Source organism: Euprymna scolopes, chromosome 20, assembly GCF_053919585.1.
Source record: "Euprymna scolopes isolate OS-2025 chromosome 20, ASM5391958v1, whole genome shotgun sequence".
NCBI lineage: Eukaryota > Metazoa > Mollusca > Cephalopoda > Sepiida > Sepiolidae > Euprymna > Euprymna scolopes.
The window spans coordinates 87,415,968-87,438,133 of record NC_136501.1 but is presented as its reverse complement, the minus strand read 5'-3'; the positions used below and the strand labels follow the sequence as shown (position 1 = coordinate 87,438,133).

Below are 22,166 nucleotides of genomic sequence, written 5' to 3'. Positions count from 1 at the left end.
CAATCAGCCCTACAGAGAATAGGCCAACTAAGTGGCCTTTTATCTGTTGGGCTGTGATATTAATTCTATTAATTCTATCCATCCATACTTTACTTCTATTTGGGAAGGACTTCGTTTATTGCTAACTTGCTGAGGCGACTCGATCGGAGAATACCGACGGGGCTGCTCAGACGATTTTTAAGAAGCCACGATGTTAGTTTTTAGTGTGTGTGTGTGTGGGGGGGTTAACTTACGTTCCCACCTTTCTGATTTTGTGCTGCATGTTCCCACGATTTAAAGGAAATAAATACTCAGCAACATTATATCGGGTCGGTGTAAAGTTTTTGTCGTTTTGTAGAAGGGGTATTTTAACCCATTGTAATTTATTTCATACATATTTTTATTATTTAAACATATCATCGTGATTAATTTATGGTGGTCTTTTATCCATTTTAAAACAGAGGGTTTTTTTTCATTTTCAAGTGGAAATTTTAGGTTGGTAAAAACTTTTGCACCGATCTAATATTACTGTAATGAAATCACATTTTTCTTTTCAACACACACGTTTGTCTAAATTATTTAGTGTGACTCTTTGGGAACATACGGATTATTTACGTCGTTGTCTTACTTTCACGAGGCGGTTTCTCATACAAGCAGTTGAAATATACACAATAGTTCGTTTCTCCTCTTCTCTCTCTCGTTGTATTCTTTTTAGTAAATTGTGATAATACAAGTCTCGATTCCCCCGTGGCCGGTGTTATGGTTTGACAGACCTGCAATAATCAGGATAAACACAGTGGTATAATTGACATACAGTGTATCAGCAAAAGTATGTCACAAATCACCCCTTCTCAGGTACATGCTATTATAAAAAACCTAGACACCTCAAAAGCATGTGGACCAGATCTCATCCCGGCTGTGCTATTAAAAAAATGCTCTGCCGAGGTTGCTCCAGTTCTGTCCAAACTTTACAATAAATGCCTTAACGAATCTTGTTTTCCCGACTGCTGGAAAACCGCCTCTGTGGTACCAGTCTTCAAGAATTCTGGTGAAAGAACTGACCCACTAAATTATCGCCCCATTAGCCTTCTCCCGCTTTTCGCCAAAATATTTGAGTCCTTAGTTAATCAAGTCCTAGTCCAGCACCTAACAGCTGCTAAACTCCTGACTGACAAACAATATGGATTCAGGCAAGCCCGTTCAACAGCAGATATCTTAACTGTAGTTTCTGAACGTATATACCGTTCATTGGATAAAACAGGGGAGGGTAGAGCGGTGGCCCTTGATATATCTAAGGCTTTTGACAGGGTATGGCACGATGGTCTTCTAAGGAAAATTAGATCATATGGAATCACTGGAAGAATTCATAACGTAATTAAATCCTTCTTAAGTGATAGAAAAATCAAAGTTGTCCTCGACGGACGTACATCCAAACAATATGACATAAATGCGGGAGTGCCTCAGGGGTCTATCCTTGGACCTCTATTGTTCCTGATATTCATAAACGACCTCCCTGATAATATTGTTTCGGAGATGGGTATATTTGCCGATGACACCACTCTCTATAACAGATATGAGGGGAAAACAAATGAACACATATCCAAGAAAATGGCAGAAACACTAGAGGATGACCTCCAATCCGTAGTGGAATGGGGACAAAAATGGTTGGTCTCATTCAATGCTGCTAAGACTAAGCTTGTTTCCTTCAATAACTACAAGAAACCTTCTCTACCACCAATAGCAATGGCCAAGAGCACATTGCCTGAAAGTACTTCTTTTAAACTCCTCGGCCTAACGTTTACAGGGAATATGAACTGGAATAGATACATTGAGAGCATTGCCAAGGCTGCTGCAAGGAAGGTTGGCTCCCTCTACCGTGCTAGACAACTACTTACGCCTGCCAGTATCCTATACCTCTATAAGGCAACCATTCGCCCATGTATGGAGTACTGTTGTCACATCTGGGCTGGTGCATCTGCTGCTTGTCTCTCGCTCCTGGACAGGGTTCAAAAAAGAATCGCCAACCTGATAGGTCCTGAACTGTCATCTAGGCTTCAACCTCTGTCCCATCGACGAGATGTTGCATCCCTCTGCCTGTTCTACAAATACTTTAATGGTGAATGCTCTGACGAACTGCAAACACTTGTACCTCCCCGACGTAATTACCCCCGACAAACCCGACAAGCTACTAAGTCTCATCCCTTTACAGTGGAGATCCCTAGGTGCAAGAAAGCCTTTTACTCCAATAGTTTCTTCCCCAGAACTGCGGGTCTTTGGAACTCCCTTCCGGGATCCTGCTTCCCTAACTGTAATGATATGCAGAAGTTCAAGTGTAATGTTAACAAACATCTTTCTACTCTTCTCCCTTCATAATGACCCCGCTAATTAATTCCCTAATAGAAGCCCCCTGCTTCAAAGTGGCACTGTGCCTTGTTTGGGGTGAAAATTGAATTAAAAAAAAAAAAAGACGTACACATCACGATCCTGTGGCCACAATTACCGCAAATAGCTGCTTCGACATTTAGATGTAACTCCGTATAGCTTTTAGCGTTAAAATTTATTATTTGTAAACAAATGTTTATTATTTTGCAACATTTGGTTAATAATTAATGAATAAATTATGTTAAAAAATACTTTAAAAAATACTGTTTTTATTCCAATTGTAATAGAGCCGTTACCGCTTGTTAAGCAGCAGCAGCAGTAGCTGCATAATACATACGAAAATGGCCAAGCTGGCTATGCGTAGTGACGTCACAGCATAGACGAAAAGACCTACATAGATGAGGAAGGGGGGTTCGGTAAAGCAAAGGTTCGAGACACGTGGGTGACGTCATAGCAGAAACGAGACGTCACACGTGACCCGAGAAGGAGGAATAGAGGTCTTTTGTTAAAACTGAAACAAGGAGTTGAATTTCTTTCCTCTTCCTTTCTTCTGTTTCAGAGTCTACATGTTAACATGTAACACTACACTAACAGGAAGACACAACATTACACAATTACAAAAGATACTTGATTTTTTGGGGTAATAATTTAACAAAATATTGAAAACATTATTTACAACAAAAATATATCATGCTTAACATATAATTTAGTATTTGTCTATTAATATTCGAAAGATTTGATTACTAATTCGGCGATCGTTTGTAACATGGTGCATATAAGCGCATGAGAAATATCAGTAGCGGCAAAGGATAGCTGGCTGCGAAGGGATTAGCAGCAGCAGCAGCAGCAGCAGCCGAAAAAAGGCATATGCAGATTAGGAAGTGTGCGCAAGAAGTAAAAATAAAGAAAAATACACCACGTGCTCGAGAAGAAACAAAGACGGCGCCGAGAAAGACAGACGTGAAAAGCTTTGATGAGAATGGGTTGGTTGTGCCCAGCATGCGGTCGGAAGAAAGAGAAACGCCGAAAAAATAAGGAAAATGCAAATTAAGAAGTGTGCGCTAGAAGAAAAAAGAAAAGAAAATTGCACCACGTGCTTAAGGAGAAACAAAGTCGGCGCTGAAGGAGATAGACGTGAAAAGCGAAGTCAAAATGTGGCTGAACCTCAAACAAACGTTTTAACTTGCATAACCTCTCTTTTAGATGAACATAGTTTACCATAATTAAACTTGTCGAAAGGAGTCAACGGCCGCGATCTTTAAAATCCAACTTTACAATATTAAAATTTCGAGACATAAAATGCCTGACATTTCCTAACAAATATAAACGTTTTTCCGGACAAAAAAAAAAAAAAAAAACTTTATTAAATTAGAAAGTAAAAAAAATATTTTTTGCATGAAAGCTCACACAGGCCCCACCCCAAACCAGCTTGACATTTTCATGATGTTTTAAATTGTAATGAAAGGTAGCTATATGGTTAATGATAAACTAACGCCAACAAGATAGGAACGCCTCGCACTGTTAGCAGTAAACTATTTCCTTTCTCAAAAGTCGAAGGTAAAACCTGGGAGAGTAGACGTTCAAAGAGGGACCATAAACATACCTCAGCACGACAGCAAGAAAACCACTACCGGACTGATTGTCGATGACGTATCCAGATTGGTACGAACAGCTACTCAACCTGCGCCAAATATCAAACTTTGCGTAGATTTTTGTTCTACAAGAGAGCCACCACTTATCAAGGTCTGAAGGCCACTTGAGGATAAGTGCTAATGAGTATAAATTGGAAGTGTAGCAATCGTTAATGGGGGAAAAATGGACAAAATTTGATTATTTAAAAGGACGGCTCAACAAGAACTTGTTTACATTGGACTTGAAGGCTACGATACTGATGCAATATATATTGCCTTCCTACTACCACTTTTCTTTTTGCTCAACACACACCTCCAAACACGCAACCAACGCAGAAATGCAAATATATATATATATATATATATATATATATATATATATATATATATATATATCTGTAAAAGTGAACGTGTCGGTGTGCCTGTGTGTCTGTCTGTGTATGTACATTTTCCTACGCAATAACTCTGTCAATTTTAAGACTACAGACTCGAAATTTGATATACAGGGTACTGAGATTTGGGTAAATTCTTTGTAATCCGTTTTCGGACAGAAATTTGGCTGCTAAAGGGTCAAAGTTCAATGTTTTAAACAAATTTGTCCTCTGCGGTCTCTACTCAGACAATTTCTGGTCTAAACATTTGAAATTTGGTCTAAACATTTTAAATTTGACATAAAGGGTATTCAGAGTTAGGGCAAGGTTTCCAATCGGTTTCCATCGAAGGTTTTTAGTTACCAATATATAAATTCATGTATGTATGTATGTTTGCATGTCTGCCTAAAACTTTCGACAGAAGCGACAAATTTTACCAAGATCAGTATCGTTTTGAATTTCGACCTTTCAGACGACGAATACCGAAAAATTGGCTAAAAACATCTTCCCGTTAAACTGGGCACTTTTCTACAGGGGGTTCGCTTTTTCGCCGATATTTTTGAAAGTCATCCCCTCCTTTCGATTGTGAAGCCTTAATTTAAACATAAGTCACTTTCGGTTTGGCGGTGATCGTAACAGCAAAGACGTCAGAGTTTCTTCCCGTTCTATTCCTCATTCGAGGTACGAGTTCGAACCTGTCTTCCTACTATCACTTTTTTTTTCTCAACATTCACATCCAAACACACGGGCAACGCCGGTCTGAAATGCTAGTATATATATAAAAGTGAATATAGTATAAATATATATAAATGTTTATATATATATATATATATATATATATATATATATACATACATATATATATATAGTAAGTTATAAAATATATATGGCGATTAAGCTACACTGAATATTCTGCGTTTCATCCACTATAGGATTCGCCAGGCTTATATATACAATAATAAAAAAGCATTGGAAATGCAAAAGGATATAGGGATGGTATGCCAAAAAGTATACAAACAAGATAGCTATGAATGGCTAGGCACATGGAAATAGAATTGCATCCAAAGTATAGCCCTATAGCTTTTCTCCAATCTTCATTCCGTGCCATCATTACGGTTGTAAAAAGCTATAGGGCTATACTTTGGATGCAATTCTATTTCCATGTGCCTAGCCATTCATAGCTATCTTGTTTGTATACTTTTTGGCATACCATCCCTATATCCTTTTGCATTTCCAATGCTTTTTTATTCTTGTTAATTAGTATTTTTACTTACAGTCTTATTTTTAAACTTACATTCATGATAGTATTGTCTTTTTTAGGAGGCGGCTCATTGCCGCCTCCATTAGTAGCAGGTCGTTTCCTGCTGGGTTTTAGGTCTTTTTATAATAGTTTGTGCATGAGGCAGCTTTTTTCCCCTTGGGATCCCTGTTATACCGTGCTTTTGAGTCAGCACGTGAGGCAGCCTTCTTTTTTCTGGTTCTTTGTTATAAAGAGCACATGAGGCAGCTTTTTTCCCTCGGAATCCCTGTTATACCGTGCTTTTGAGTCAGCACGTGAGGCAGCCTTCTTTTTTTCTGGTTCTTTGTTATAAAGAGCACGTGAGGCAGCTTTTTCCCCCTCGGAATCCCTGTTATACTGTGCTTTTGAGTCAGCACGTGAGGCAGCCTTCTTTTTTTCTGGTTCTTTGTTATAAAGAGCACGTGAGGAAGCTTTTTTCTCCTCAGAATCCCTGTTATACCGTGCTTTTGAGTCAGCACGTGAGGCAGCCTTCTTTTTTCTGGTTCTTTGTTATAAAGAGTACGTGAGGCAGTTTTTCCCCTCGGGATCCCTGTTATACCGTGCTTTTTGAGTCAGCACGTGAGGCAGCCTTCTTTGCCTCAGGATTTGCATGATACTTAATTTTTATTATTTCAGCATTTTTCTGATAGTATTCTTTTTGCTCAGATAATACCTTGACTTTGTTTTTTTCATAGTCTATATTTCTTTGAGCTTTTTTACTACGTGCTGACTTTGGCATTTTTTATTAAATGTAAACATATAACACTTATGTGTATCTTACTATAATATCACTTATCTTATAGCAAAACAACTCTCGTAGAATTGAGATACTGCCCCGTCATCAATAGTTAAAGTGTGGAACGGTATATACACCAATAGTGTAGTTGTTATCTTTATATGAATCCTAATCAGTGAGAGTGTGAGGTTACTTGGTTAATTTATTGTAGTTTATTTTAGAAAACTTACTTGTTTTTATTAGTAGATTGTGTATAGTAGCCACAATATCTAGTTATTTTTGTGGCTAGGGCTTGGATTTTGATTCTTTTTGGTCAGCTTCCAGTGAGTTCTTAGAAGATGACTTTCTTGCAGTTTCTTTTGCGGTTAATTTAACTTATTTCCTTTGGCGTTTGGTGAGTTCTTAGAAGAACTGGTCTGATCTACTTTTCTTAGCGAGCGAAGAGATTCAGCTGCATTTAACAATGGTTGCTATAGTGTATTTTTGCGCATGCGTGAGAATTTCAAGTTTCCTCCTTATTTTTCAATAGTTTGACAGTAGTCATGTGTCTTTCTGCCAAGAGCGACAGACGTCAGTGTTAGCCGTGATCGTCTAGAGGTTAGGACCCCACGTTGTGGCCGTGCTAACCTAGGTTTGAATCCTGGTCACAGCATTGACATTTTGTACATATTTTACAGTCCAAAATCTGAAGAATTATTTGTTTTTATAACATTGTTTTTTGACGTCGTACTTGCTGATAGGTTACTCTTATAACAATTTTGATCAACTGAGATAAAGATTTCGTGGTTTCATTAACGCTGGTGGGTTACTGTTTAAAGAAAAAACCTTAACGTTCACCTCAAATATTCAGCGTCCAAGAAATATAGGCCACTGGCAAACTGGAACGTCTGTGAGCATCCGGTGTATTATTTGGAGCTGTCCCTTTTGAGAGAAGTTCCGTGTTCGAAGTGGTCTGTCTACATTGGGTATATAGTGTTTAAAACTTGTTATTACACGTAATCTTATTTAATTATGGAGTTAGCTAAAAAGCGATGGGTCACTGCACTTCTCCGTGTAAAGAGCAGTCGATTGATGCTTGAACTGTTGTCAGAGACCGTTCGTACACCGAGATACATCGTCTCAAAAGAAAGAAGAAAGAAGAAGAAAGAAGAAAGAAGAACAATTGGCCATTTTTGTACCCTTTTTTTTTGCTCTCTTTTGACATTTTAACCGACGTTCTGACACTCGCTGGATTCGTAAGACGCTTCTCTGTAAGAATATGTGCTTTTTGAAACTTATAAGTTGATTTTAGTTGAGATTTGGATAGTTTTGTTTTGTAGGCGTATATAGGCGTGTACGGGCCATCCCCATATAGAGAGTGCTACCGCCTCTCTGATTATTACACATATCAAATATATCCAGAGTATTTAATAAATTGGATTCAGCATCAACTACGTTTTAAGTAGCCTACTGCATCGTTGCACGCGCTTGTCACATCTATAGAATTCAACACTATTTTCTGTAGCATACGGTATTTACCGAGTTACTTTATTTATGATTACTCTGGAGTTTGTTTCAGATTATTGACTGCCCTCATAAACTACAACGCAGCACTAAAAAAAGTGTGCGCAACATGTTTCTTTAAAAACGTATTTATCTCTCATTATCGTGGGTTTCATTTGTTTTAAAACCAAGTTTGTGTATCACTTCAAAAAAAAAAAATTGCATAAATGAGCAGTGAAAAAGTCCAGAGGCCTCCAGAGTGCTACTGAAAACCCTAAATTTAGGAGGCATCCAAAACATTACTAAAACCAAATTTCTACTACTATAAGAAGAATATTTTTTAGAAAGAAATCACTGGGACAAATGAAAATAAGAATGCCCCCAGCATAAAATAAAGTAGGGAGCCGTGTAGAGCACTAATAAAATCAAGTTTCTTTACCACCAGAAATGCAATTATTATTTAATTACTGAAAAATAATACGCAAGCGACATTTGAGTTAGTGGTGGGTGCTCCCCGTCCACTAGCCTGAAGCCCGGAAATGAGGTCTTTCCAGCCTCCAATATCCTCCATAGAGCCTTTGCTCTTCCTCCCCTATTTGGCCTGACAAACGTTATCAGGTTTGGGGCGTCTGAGAAATTTTGCGGGTTGGTGACCTCCTTTTCATCACCGTCTTTAGGCTTTCCAGCTGCTTTAGGTATTTGCGTTGTGTTCCGTTGAGGTCACCAACCGTCAATTCTGCCTCACAAACACGTTCACCCGGTCAGAAAGGAAATTTTCTGGTCTTTTCCACTCTGGGGGGGGGGGGCGCCTTCACCTCTTCTTTGCTTTCCGCCAACGCCACTTGATTTTTGACTGGAGCTTTGTCCTTTGCTCCAGAGTGTTGAATAGGGGAGGGGTATGCTGAGCGTCTTCCTGGTGGCGTGATGTTGGAGGCTCAGTATGTGGGTCTTGAATCATCGACTCTTGAGGAGTCTTATGAGGAATCTCATGGGAATCTCTTGGGGAGTCTCCTTGGGGGTCTCTTTGGGAGACTCTTTCCGCTCCCTTTTTTTTCTTCTTCTTTGCTTTCTCCTCCTTTTCTTATCCCTCTGACTCGGAGGAGCTTGTTCGTAGTTTCCGTTTGGTCGGACATCGGTGAGCCCCTTCCCATTGGCCTCGAGGGTTACAAAGATAGTGTTCTCTCCTTGATGTCTTCGAGAGTTCCCGGCAACAGTTTCATCGTGTTTCCCTCCACGTACTCCCGATACTTGCTTTCAAACAGGTTTCTGTAGTACTCGGGAGTCTTCGTCGTACCATCCTTCCAGCCCCAGGCTTCAGACTTCTCGGGTTCCCCTGGCGTGCTGGTCCCGGCTGTCTGCCGAGTCTCCTGTCTTGGTCTTTGCGCTGCTGCTATTGGGGAGGCATCACTTGGTGTGAGGGCTGGCCATTCTGCCGCACTGGCTGGCGTTGTGATCTTTGATCCCCCCACCACCGAGGAGCACCCATCAACCATGATGACTTCTAGCGATTTGCTTTTTCGCAGCCCTTCCACTGCTGACTTTTGGGGGCTGCTGGCTTCTGATTGGGAATGTGTCAGTGGTGTAGCTGCTTCTTCGTCCAGGACCCACCATCTTTTCACCGGCCTTCTCTTGCTTGCGGCCTTCCAGGCTACCTCGCCACCTGGTATGCCCTGGACGAACTTCCTCCATGCAGCCAGCTCCTCTTCTTTTGAAGTGGCCACCACGGTTGCAGGCGTTATCCATGGTTTATCCATGTTCCTTTGTGAGGGCCTGCTACTGCGTCCAGGCCTACCACTGCTACGCTGGGGTTGCCTTTTGTGTTGGCAGCCTCCGGACCCATACTCGAACCGACCGTACTCGAACCCGAACTCATCTTGACCGCACTGGGGGTGGCAACCCCCGGAATCGTACTCGGACCGACCAATGACGCACCTTTCGAATTGGGGGCGGCGACCCCCGAACAAATTAGTAAACAAATAACAATATCAACAATAACAATGCCTAAAGGACCACTCACCCAAAGAATGTGGTCGGTCCTTTGAGGCCACACAAAATAAATCCTTGAACTTGACCAAAAAGCTGGTCAAGTGGGTAGCGCTATCGGACTCTGCTTTGACAAAAGTTTAGTAACTGAGAACAGATACTACACTTTGATCTCAATGGTGCCGAATTATTTAGCCTTTCGCCCCCGGCCTTGGCATTATCTACTGCCAAGCCCTCATTTGGTGTCCAAAAGAGCTTAGGCACTAAGGCCAGTAAGGGGGTTGGGGGGAAAAAGCCGGATCTTTGCTAAAGCTATGCTAGACTTGCACGGAAGACAAGTACTTTATTAGTTTTTCTACACTAGAGATCTATCACGCTAAATACGCCTTCATTCTTACCAGGACCTACTTTAAAATCATCTCCCCAGCTTACAGGATGGCAGGCGACTTCATGCATTCTGTTGAAAAAATAATATTATTTACATGCAAAAAACAAAATAAAATATATATTTACAAACAAAAAGTAATATATATTTTTTTTTATTTAATGGGGGTGAGATGATGGGGAGGGGGGCAAACTATGAAACACCCAAAAAGAAAGAAAAAGAAAACAAATAAACAAAATGCCTATGGGGGCGGGTTAGTAAGGGGACCCTCCCTTCTTACTTGCTATTCGTCGATTGAAACGCCCACTGTCTTCCGGTCCCCTCCCCGTGGGGAGAGGTGAAAGCAAGCAGGTCATTCCCTAGTGGGGAGTGGAGGACCTGAAGGACTGCTCTTCTGCGAAAATAATTTGGGGTTGGGGTCAATAGGGATGGACGGCGTCTTCCAAGATAAAGGACGTAATGGGCGAAAAAACAGGCCGGGGACAAAACAAGCAAGTGGACTGGGCATCTTTGGACGCTCTCCTAGTGCCGATGAAAAATAAAGACTCGGGGACAGGATCGACACACTTACTTCCCTAGTTTAGGCCCTAATAAAGAACTTATCTTCCACTCTTGGTGGTTACTCAGCCTAACTAACCCTACTCCTACCCATATTACAAGGTAAACCTTGTATTAACCAGAGGGCTAGGTTCCGAGAAAAATATAAACCCCAGCACCTTAGGACCAATACCACTAGGGTGGAAACACGAATTCGAACCTAGCGCGTCGTCGGATGCACAAGCTAAAAAAACGTTGGCCTGGTGTTTGGAGGTGTAAAAGAAAAACAAAGTTTTAGTAGAAAGGTAGGCTTGAATCCCGAACCTTTGACGTGGAGGTGGAAAGGAAATGGAAAAAAAACCCCTGCGACCTACCCACCTCGACAACGGGAGCAGATGAATTGATAAGTGTGTTAAGTTAACGTTTATAAAGCGAAATTAACAAGTGCGAGAACGTCAAGTTGCGTGATGTTTGACCTAGTTTTGCGCTGGAAGCCAGTTTCTGTTTTCCCCGCTACGTGGCGATCAAAAAATATCTCGAAAATAGCTTGTAAAAGTCGGGTAAATTAAAGATAGCTGCGATCCGAGTTCCTTAGTCGTAGATATTAATATTTAGACAGCATATAAAAAGTTATAAGAAGGAGCCAGCCAGCCGAGAATGACGACCAAAAAAGCCTTTTGTAGACATCAAGAAAAAGCGAACACACATACACACATTTTCACTTTTATATTTATAGAAGATTAGTAAAAAAAGAAAAAAAAACATTTTTTTTTTGTAATTAAAAACTACTTTTATTTTCATTGCTAGAAAATCTGAATCAATATTTTGTATAATGCCATTTTCCTGTTTTTATTTTTATAAAACCAGATTGTCCTAAATGGAACTTTGGTTCCATCATGGATTTTATAACAATGCGCATCGAAGATTTACACTTGTATCCCGTCCGACTCTTCAACGACCCTTTTCGGCGTGGAAATAACAAATTGCTTCTCTGCGATGTTTATCATGCTGATGGGAAACCTGTTCGTAAGTTACTCATATTTTTGTTTATATATATGCGTGTATTATTATTTCACCCTATAATATTATATGTTTATAAACATAAATTATATATATATATATATATATATATATATATATATATATATATATATATATATATATATATACATATATATATATATTATTATACTGTTGGTAGAATTTTTCAGTAACTCATAACAACAACACAATATGTCATTCCAAAGAGTACTCAATGCATGAAACAGAGCAATGTATTGATTGTTGGAGAGCTATTGGCTACACATTAGCAAACGTGTTTCAATGACCCCCTAGCAGGGAAAATCACCTCATCAGTGGATGGTTTTTGGCCTGATGAGGTGATTTTCCCTGCTAGGGGGTCATTGAAACACGTTTGCTAATGTGTAGCCAATAGCTCTCCAACAATCAATCTCTCTCTCTCTCTCTCTCTCTCTCTCTCTATATATATATATATATATATATATATATATATATATATATATATATATATACCCAAAAAAAAAATATATATACCCCAAAAAAAAAACAAAAAAAAAAAAAAAAAAAAAAAAAAAAAATATATATATATATATATATATATATATATATATATATATATATATATATACTAGCAGTTCAGCCTGTATGTACTGTTCATAACTTTATGTGCATATGTATATATTTAAAAAAGTTTGATTCACGTCCAGAAACCTAAATGTGTCTAGACCTAAAATTGATGGAGGAGTTTGGTAGAATCTGCAAAGGTCAACTCTTTAACCTTTGATCCATTTGACAACCAAATTTTCGACCCCAAACTGATTAAAAGCTTGCTGCATGTCTGAATACACTTTATGTCAAATTTCAAATGTTTAGACTCAAAATTATTAATGGCTGAAAAGTTTGTTAGAGACAGCAAAGGTCAAATCTTTTGAACTTTGACGCCTTGACAGCCAAATTTTGGACCAAAAACCCATTAAAAAGCTTGTCCTATGGCTGAATGCACTTTATGTAAAATTTATAATGTTTAGACCAAAAATTGGCTGAGTAATTTGGTAGAGATCGCAGAGGTAAAATGCTTGTTTATTTAACCCCAATTTTGGCCCCTTAACATTTATTGTTTTGGGGTCAAATTGAATTCAAAAGTTTGATCCATGTCTAAGTAACCTACATCTAAAATTTCAAGTGTTTAGACCCCAAATTTGCGGAGGATTTTGGAAGAGATTTCAAAGGCCAAATCGTTGAACTTTGACGCCTTGACAGCCAATTTCCTGGCCGAAAACCGATTAAGAAGATTTTCCTAAATCTCAGTACCCCTTATGAGTAGTTTGGTAGGAATATGTGCACACACAGAAACACACAGACAATTTCACTTATATAATAACTATAATGATTATTAAATACCTGCAGTCACTACTGTTTCATCTTTTCGGGAATCATCAGTGTATGTATATATATATATATATATATATATATATATATATATATATATATATTGTTGAAAAACATGGACAGTTTCTGTTTAACAACTTTCTTGGTGATTTTTTTAAAATGTACTTTTTTGTAGCATTGTCGAAATTTTTTTATGTAGGGTTCATATCTTAAGTGTTATTGCATTGTTTCCGCTAGCGCTTTCTACTGAAACATTTGTCGTCTTCAGGCGGTTCTCTGACTACTGGGTTTATAAAATGTGTGGTTATTTATAGAAAAGACGTGATCACGTGTTTAAGGCATGTGTAATTGGATGTATGTACACTATTTAAACGAGTGTATAAAAATTACAATATGATAAAATCAACAATTTACAGCCCCCCCCCCTATCGTTAATTACGTACTTAGACACTTTAAGATATTACAACTGGATTCGTAGTTAATATCGTTTATCATGGGACCTTTCGTTTTTAGATACAAATCCTCTAGAATTTTGAGTCGTTATACGTTGGGATCATTATGTAAGATTTTTATGTTTTCAATCATAATTTTGGCCCTGTCGGTGGGGCATTAGAATACGCCGACTGCCCCCCTGCAGAGGGTAAAAGTCCCTCAATGGGGGTCCTGGATATGACCTTAAACTATATCCAGTGGTGAGGCCCCAGCTTGTGGGCTTGGGGGAGTGTGGAGCCACCCTTTAATTACCATTGCTCCCAGGTCCACTCTGACCCGGAGTGGTAGTACCTGTTAGGGTCCCAACTATGGGTTAAATAGAAACCGATGTGAAAACAACAAATATATTCTATTAAAAAAAAATTTCCTTCAAAATCTTTGGATTCGGCATTAAATAACCCGAAAAGGGTTGATATGCCGTAAAACAAAAACAACCAACCAACCAAATCAATCATAATTTTCCTAAATTCCGAGTGTGGGCAGCCATATTCTTTATGTGTTTTAGGTGAAACTGGAGTCTGAAAGGTGGAGTGTTAGTCGATGGGACAATGTTTTCGTAACGATTTTTACTGGAATGTTTTGGAGAAGCATTATCCCAAAAAGCAATTAAATTCGTTGGTTGTTTTTTCTTACCAGTTTTTTTTTTTTTTTTATTGCTTATAACGTTAGATTATAAGCGTTATAGTAAATGAAAATTTGATTTTTTTATTATTGAAGGGGGATACATATCTATGAGTGTGTGTGTGTGTGTGTGTGTGTGTGTGTGTATACTAGCATGGGTGCCCGGCGTTGCCGAGTTTTGGATGTGTATTTTGAGCAAAAAGAAAAAAAAAGTGGTACTAGGAAGGCAGGTTCGAACCCTTATGTCAAAGGAGGAAAAGAATGGGAAGAAACATGACATCTTTGCTGTTACGACCACCGCCAAACCAGAAGTGACGTAGGTTTTAATTAAGGCTAGACAATCGAAAGGAGAGGATGACTTTCGAAAATATCGGCGAAAAAAAGCGACCCCCCTTTGTAGAAACGTGCCCAGTTGAGGGTGAAGATATTAATGTTTTTAGCCAATTTTTTTGATATATGTAGTCTGAAAGGTCAAACAAAACCCATCGCCCCTGTCGAAAGTTTTAGGCAGACATACATACACACATACATACATACATACAAGCTTGCCCTATCTCTGAATACCCTTTATGTAAAATTTCAAATGTTTAGACCAGACATTGTCTGAGGAATTTGGTCGAGACCGCAGAGGTCAAATTTTTTTAACTTTGACCCTTAATACTATGACCCCTTAATATTTATTGTTTTGAGCTCAAATCAAGTTATTAAGTTAGATCCATGTCCAAAGAACCTATATCTAAAGTGTCAATTGTTTATTCTCAAATTTGACGGAGGAGTTTGGTAGAATTCTCAAAGGTCCTTAAGGTTATCAAAGATAACTCTACCCTCTGCAACGAAGGTCATCAACTCCCCGTATTTCCTTCTACAACAGATAACACACTATCCAACATACAAATATCTGTGCGTGAGGTCGCCAAACTAATCAAGAACCTTGATTCCAGTAAAGCAACTGGACCCAGACGGCATTCCAATTATAGTGTTGAAAAAGCTTCGACCAGAACTTGCCCCCATACTTACAAAACTGTTTAAGCGTTACCTTAAGGAGAAGTGCTTTCCAACACCTCGTCAGTGTGCCCTGTATTTAAGAACTCAGGTGATAAGTCATCTCCCTCTCAGTACAGACCAATAAGTCTCTTGTGTGTCATGAGTAAGTTACTGGAATCCATATTAAATAAAGAAATAGTCAACCACCTCAGCAGAAATAACCTCCTTAGTGACATTCAATATGGTTTCCGTTCTCCTAGATCTACAGCTGATGTGCTAACAGTTATATCCCAAAGGATTAGTGAATCTCTCAACAAAGGCTTCCTTTCTAGGGCAATTGCTCTTGACATATCAAAGGCCTTCGATAAGGTATGGCATAAGGGCCTACTTCAGAATATTTCCAGCCATGGTATAACTGGAAATGTTTTCTCAATAATTTAAATCATTTCTCTCTGATAGGCTCATAAGAGTAGCGGTTGATGGGCAGCAATCAGAGGCCCACAGTATTAATGCTGGAGTCCCCCAGGGGTCCATCCTGGGCCCAACTCTCTTCCTGATCTACATCAATGATCTCCCAAAACACATACTTAAATCATTTGTTGACATCTATGCTGATGACACGACCATCAACGGCAACACATCAAAGTAACAAAGCTTTTTCTGATTCCCTCTCCTCTGATCTTGAGTGCGTGGTACAGTGGGGGAAGAGGTGTCTGGTTACTTTTAATGCATCTAAAACCAAGCTCCTATCTTTACATCATGAACGCTCTGTTCCTCATCTGGCATCGATTGAAATGGATGGCTCTCGTCTTGGGGAGGCTTTATGCTTTGACAAGCTTGGGTTTGACCTTTACTCCTGATCTGAAATGGAACATGTATATCAAATCTGTTGCCTGGGCTGCTGGGAAAATGGTGGGATCCTTCTACCGCTCTAGAAGATATTTAACTGGTGCAATTCTCTATCTGTATAAAAGCCAAGTACGTCCAAAGATGGAGTACTACTGCCATATCTGGGCTAGAGCTTCAAAAAACAGCCTATCCTGCCTTGACAAAGTACAGAATAGACTTTGTGGCTTAGTGGGGGGATGCCCTTTTCTCTTCCCTGCAACCTCTCTCCCACAGAAGAGATGTTGCAAACCTGTCTTTGTTTCATCGTTATTTCCATGGCAAGTGCTCGTCTGAGCTCCAATCTCTGGTCCTCCCTCACCAATCTTTCACGATAAACGCGCGTCTAGCTAAAACCACTGTCAGTAATTTCCCCCACTCTTTATCTGTGCCTAAATCAGAATGTAGATTCCATGAACAAAGCTTCTTTCTGAGAAGTGCACGCCTGTGAAATTCTCTTCCGTTTGCCTGTTTCCCACCTAACTTCAACTTGAATGTCTTCAAGTCCAACATAAACAAATTCCTGATTAATCGCCCCCTTAAGTAAGACACTTTATCAAATCTCCAATACCAACTATTACTACGATATTATTCCATTGATTATTGTACACACAATAACCCTTATCCTCGAGTGGCTTCCGGACCTTGATAAGTGGTTATCCCCCATGTAAAAAAAAAGAAAGGTCAAATCGTTGAACTTTGACCCCTTACCAGCCAAATTTCTGGCCGAAAACGGATTACAAATATTTTTCCAAATCTCAGTACTCTGTCTATCAAATTTCGGAGTTATTACGTAAGGAAATGTACACAGACACACAGACAGACACGTTCACTTTTATAGATATATACATGTATATATGCACACACACACATGACGTAATCACGTTGACACGCCAATTCCCACTTCATCACCAAAGTTAAGCAACGTCGAACCTGATCAGTACTAAATGAGTGACCATTTGGGTCTCCCAGGTGCTGTATGTGCTCTCCGCTTATCTCGGCATTGTTTTCAGTCGTCCTGGATTTCCCCTTGTCACTAGACCAAAACAGTGCCGATTCAGGAGAGGTGTGGTTAGAAATTGCGCAACCCTTGCCTCACAATTACATGCGTAGCTGCCTCTACAGGGGGTATCCTTTGTCTTTTGAGACTGAGCAGAGGCATCAATTCGATATATATATATATATATATATATATATATATATATATATATGTATGTATATAAAATACCAAATTTCCTCTTTGTTGGATACTCTCATGGCCATTCATTATGGCAAAACCGCTTACACTGCTTCATAGATATCTAAATTCACATTCATCTAAAGGTTAATTCCGAGTGGCCAAGAGGAAAAACGCTAACTGATAAAGCCAAGTTTTACTTTGGTAGCTGGGTTCAAATCTTCCGATCAGCAGTAGTTATCACTTCCTGCACTGCTTACTACACGCTTTTTCATTCCAAAGATACAACAAAACTTTCCAAGTATTTCCTGAGGAATATACGTTTGTCACTGAGGAGTTGTTTGTTGGGATACAACTGGAAACGCGTGTAAGACGTATTTCATAAAAAATATAAATAAAATATGACTGTGAATTAAATACGCTTCCTGGTCTTGAAATGTTGACTAACGATAAAAGTGAAAGTGAAAACATGAAAACATCATTTTTACTGAGCTTAATTAAATGTGACCATTTGTAAAACTATAGAATACCTAACTTAACAAGTATATATCTCCTTATAATCATATATATATATATATATATATATATATATATATATGATATATATATATATATATATATATATATATATATATATAAAAGTGAAAGTGTCTGTGTGTGTGTCTGTATGTCTGTGTACATTTCCCTACGCAATAACTCCGTCAATTTTAAGTCTACAGATTCGAAATTTTATATACATGGTACTGAGATTTTGGAAAATCGATGTGATTGGTTTTCAGACAGAAATTTGGCGATTAAGGGGTCAAAGTTCAACGATTTGACCATTGAGAACTCGACCAAACTCCTCCGACAATTTTGGGTCTACACGCTTGAAATTTTAGATATTGGTTCCTTGGGCATGGATCTTAATTAATAACTTGATTTCAGCCCAAAACAATAAATGTTAAGGGGTCATAATAGGGGTCAAAGTTAAAAAATTACCGTTTCTTTTGTTTTGCTCAGCATACACCTCCAAACACGCAGGCAACGCCGAGCCGAAATGCTTGTATATATATATATATATATATATATATATATATATATATATATATATATATATATATATATATACAAGCAAAAAAAAATAGAATGCTCATCAGGTGCGCTTGAAAGCCAAATCAGAACGCAATACTACGAAAATAAACAAATATTTTACAAGCTTGAAATTTATAATTTAAATTTATTTCGGAGTTAAACTGCATCTTCAGTATGTTATACTTTCTTTTCTTTTTTCTTCTTCTTTCTTGCCATGTTGTATAGTTGGAGAAATAAAAGTCAGTTAGTAAAGATCCGCACGTTGTCTCTCAGTGGTTGTATTTTGAAATTGGAGTTTGACTCCGAAATATATTTAAATTATAAATTTCAAGCAAATAAATATATATTTTTTCGTAATATTGCGTTGTGGTTTGGCTTTCAAGCTTACCTGATGCGGATTCTGTTTTTTCACATTAAATCAACGCTTCTATAACGGAACACACACCTTGGACCTTAATCTCGTGTAGCCAACGCACGTTCCGGCATTTTAAAATACAACTGTGAGAGACAACGCGCGGATCTTTACCAACTGATTTTTCTTTCTACAACTTTACAGCATGGCAAGAAGAAAAAAGGGCACTTGTACAGTGGAACTGAGACATTTAAAATGAAAATCTCGATATATATATATATTTAAATATATATATACATATATATATATATATATATATTTAAATATATTAAATATAGGAAAATATTGCGACTCTCTCACGTGACAGGTGATTATTTCGGTTAAAAAAGGGATTAGAGTAAATTGTTACTTTCTTTCTAGCTGAATGACGACTTTTACAGGTTTTCGAGTATGCTGTAAATGAATATCACAATAATGTCCTATCTTAGCGTCGGAAAAAATTTCCAAAAATTTTCCATTCAACCAAACTTGAATAGAATGTTTAATTGTAAAAAACAAAACAAAAAACAAAATAAAACACGTTTTGGGGGTTATGAGTAAAAGCATCTGACAATTCCACGGGCCTAACTTTTAGCATTTGATACAAATAATATTTCTGTTTAGTGTACATTAACTTGGTTTAAATACGTTATTTTAAATAATTATAGTCATATTTTTTTTCTGACACTAAAATAGAACATAACCAACATGACATTTATATTCGGGACGGACAAGTAGTTTTTTTTTAAACTTTATTTAAAAAACACAAAACAAAACTAATAAATTAAAGAACTCAACAATCAAAAAATAATTTTTTTTCGACACTCTGGGGCAAACGAGTATTTTTTTAATCCACAACAACGTGAAAAAAGAAAACAAAAATGTAAATTGTGGAATTTAGAGGAAGGGTCAATTTTCTAAACGTCCGCATAAACTTTTTAAACAGTAAAACTTTTATATTAAAATTTAACATAGAAACGTAAACTTTATCAAACATTATTAAACGTTTGAAGCATATTAAAAGTTTGAAACATATTAAAAGTTTGAAACATATTAAAAGTTAACTTTTTTAGTATAGTTAATAAATGTTAATTTATGTTACTATTAGAATATTATAAAAATATTGTAGTTAAAAAATATGACTGATGTAAAAAACATATTTAAAAACTACTTAAAAAAGCGCCAATAAAAACTATCGTAAATATATTTTACCATTTAAATATTGATACAAAATTACCAAAATACGTACAGGTTAATAAAATTCTTTCTAATTATAAAGTTCTAATAAAGATTATTCTCATTTTAACAATATTTTTTATTTTCAATTTTTCTTAACACTTGTAATAGTAAATTATGTACGCTTTGGTCTTCCATACAATGGAATCATGATAACCCGAAGCAAACAATAAACCTTGATTCTAATATTAAACCATAATAGAAAATTGACACAAAAAATGTCCCCTTCCAAATCTTTCAATGCATAGCTTTTTTTTTCATATTTACTTTTACATGAGAAACGGAAATCACTTCTCCAAATCTTTAAATATACAGCTTTTCCTGGTAGACGAAGGTCCAATGGATAATAATCCGCAACAATTAGTTGCGAAAAGACGACGAGGTCAACTTTGGAAATGGCGGGGTTCCAATTGTTCAGGTACTCCCTAACATTGTTTAGCGGAGCTGAACAATGCTGACCCTAGCCTTTAGATTTCAGCTTCTCAGTTTTTCATACTTTATTTCCCGGCGATTATGATCGATTATAAACATAACTGACAAAAAAAAAAAAAAAAAAAAAAAATTGCGGAACTGCATAATGCTGCCCCTATCATTTACCTTTTTATTTTTCACTTATTCGTAAAATTTTCAGGCGATACTCAGCACTTACAGGATAAAATTTGGAACCATAACGTTCTACTACAGTGAACACCCACTTTTTGGCCACGCCCGTTGTTAATGCTGCCACTAGCATTTCGATTTTTTCTTTTCAATTTTTCGCAAATTTCTACGGCGCTTATCATAGATTACACGCTTAGCTTTCACATTACCAAATTACATTGGGGAAAAATTGTATACACCTTACCAACAGAAAGGGGAAACATTTAACGGCTAGAGGCAACATTAACAACTGACGTGGCAAAACAAGTGTGTGTTCTCTTTATTAGAACGTTATCATTACAAATTGATCCCCGACTATTACATTCATTAAAAATTATAACTTTTTTAAATCTGAAAATGAAGTCTGTCATCGATGATTACCGCCGAAAAAAATGACGACAATGTGAAAAAGAAAAATGTAAAGACTACGGGAATCATTGTTTTTTTTTTTTTTTTTTTTTTTTCTCATGACACAATGTTTCTTCTGGTATAAATGCACTGGGTTATAATTAATTTTTAGTTCATTCTTTTATTTTCATTATTAGATTACGGGCAGACGGTATCACCTGCTATCTAATAGGCCACACTACCCCACTTTTATTTGACACGTTAGGTGAAAGCACAGAGGTTCGTTCGCGCCTGACCTCCATAGAATGGAAATATGTCACAAAGTTTAACAAGGATTTTTAAAAACGGTGAGGGTCCACAAGCACACCTTTAATCTTAATTCACGTTAGCTTTTATTTATTTTTTGAGTTGAATCATATTGTGTCGAATAAATTCATCTCATAAATTCACGTTCTTATTGAAGTGAAAGCAAAAAAAAAAAAAGTCGGAACTTTAGACAATTCTTGACACAAATTTTGCATAACTCTGTTTTTTTCCTTCTCCACTTGCACGTGCCACTCTTTCGAATATAGATACATAATAAAAAATGAGAACGTTACTTGTTATCGTGTCAAAAGAAGGAAAAAATCCTGCTCACCTAATTACGTGTCTTTTTTAAAAACATTTACGTATCTTCTTTATTTTTATTTATATATCTGTTTAAGCTTTTTTTGTCAGTGTACTAAAAGGAATTCAGCTGATTACAACCCTTTCTGCGTGTTCTTTACATTACAATAGTATAACCCTGAATCCGACAGCGCAATACTACACTGTAAAACTGAAACGAAGCTATTCTGCTTGGAAAGGGCGCCATTTTCTTCTTATTCATATTTATATTGATTCTTTGCTTTAAAAAGCTAAATAATTACGTGTTTACTTTTTTAATATCCCATTTTGCTGTTTCGGATTATTTTACTAAAGTAAGTAAAGCTTCATTATTTTTCAAAACTGTTTTTGTTTCTTTGTTTTTCGATATTTCGTCGATATTATTTAGTAAGAATGTTTAGCAGAAAAGCCAACAGACGACTATCCGAAAAAATAAATATGTAAGAAATAAAAGTTACCATAGTCAATAAAAGTTCAGTTCATGTTTTTTTTTTGTTTTG

General features: G+C 37.3%; 1 protein-coding gene across 2 annotated transcripts in view; it reads left to right on the top strand.

Moving 5' to 3' along the window:
* Nucleotides 1–22,166, top strand: part of LOC145241532 (glutamine synthetase-like) — a 59,682-nt gene that overhangs the window by 12,007 nt on the left and 25,509 nt on the right. The window contains exon 3 of one of the 2 annotated variants that reach the window (XM_080104576.1): nucleotides 11,633–11,791. The exons of the other annotated variant lie outside the window; for it this stretch is intronic. Coding sequence (XP_079960702.1) covers nucleotides 11,633–11,791 — 159 coding nt within the window. The remainder of the gene's footprint in view (nucleotides 1–11,632; nucleotides 11,792–22,166) is intronic. 2 annotated transcript variants of the gene reach the window in all.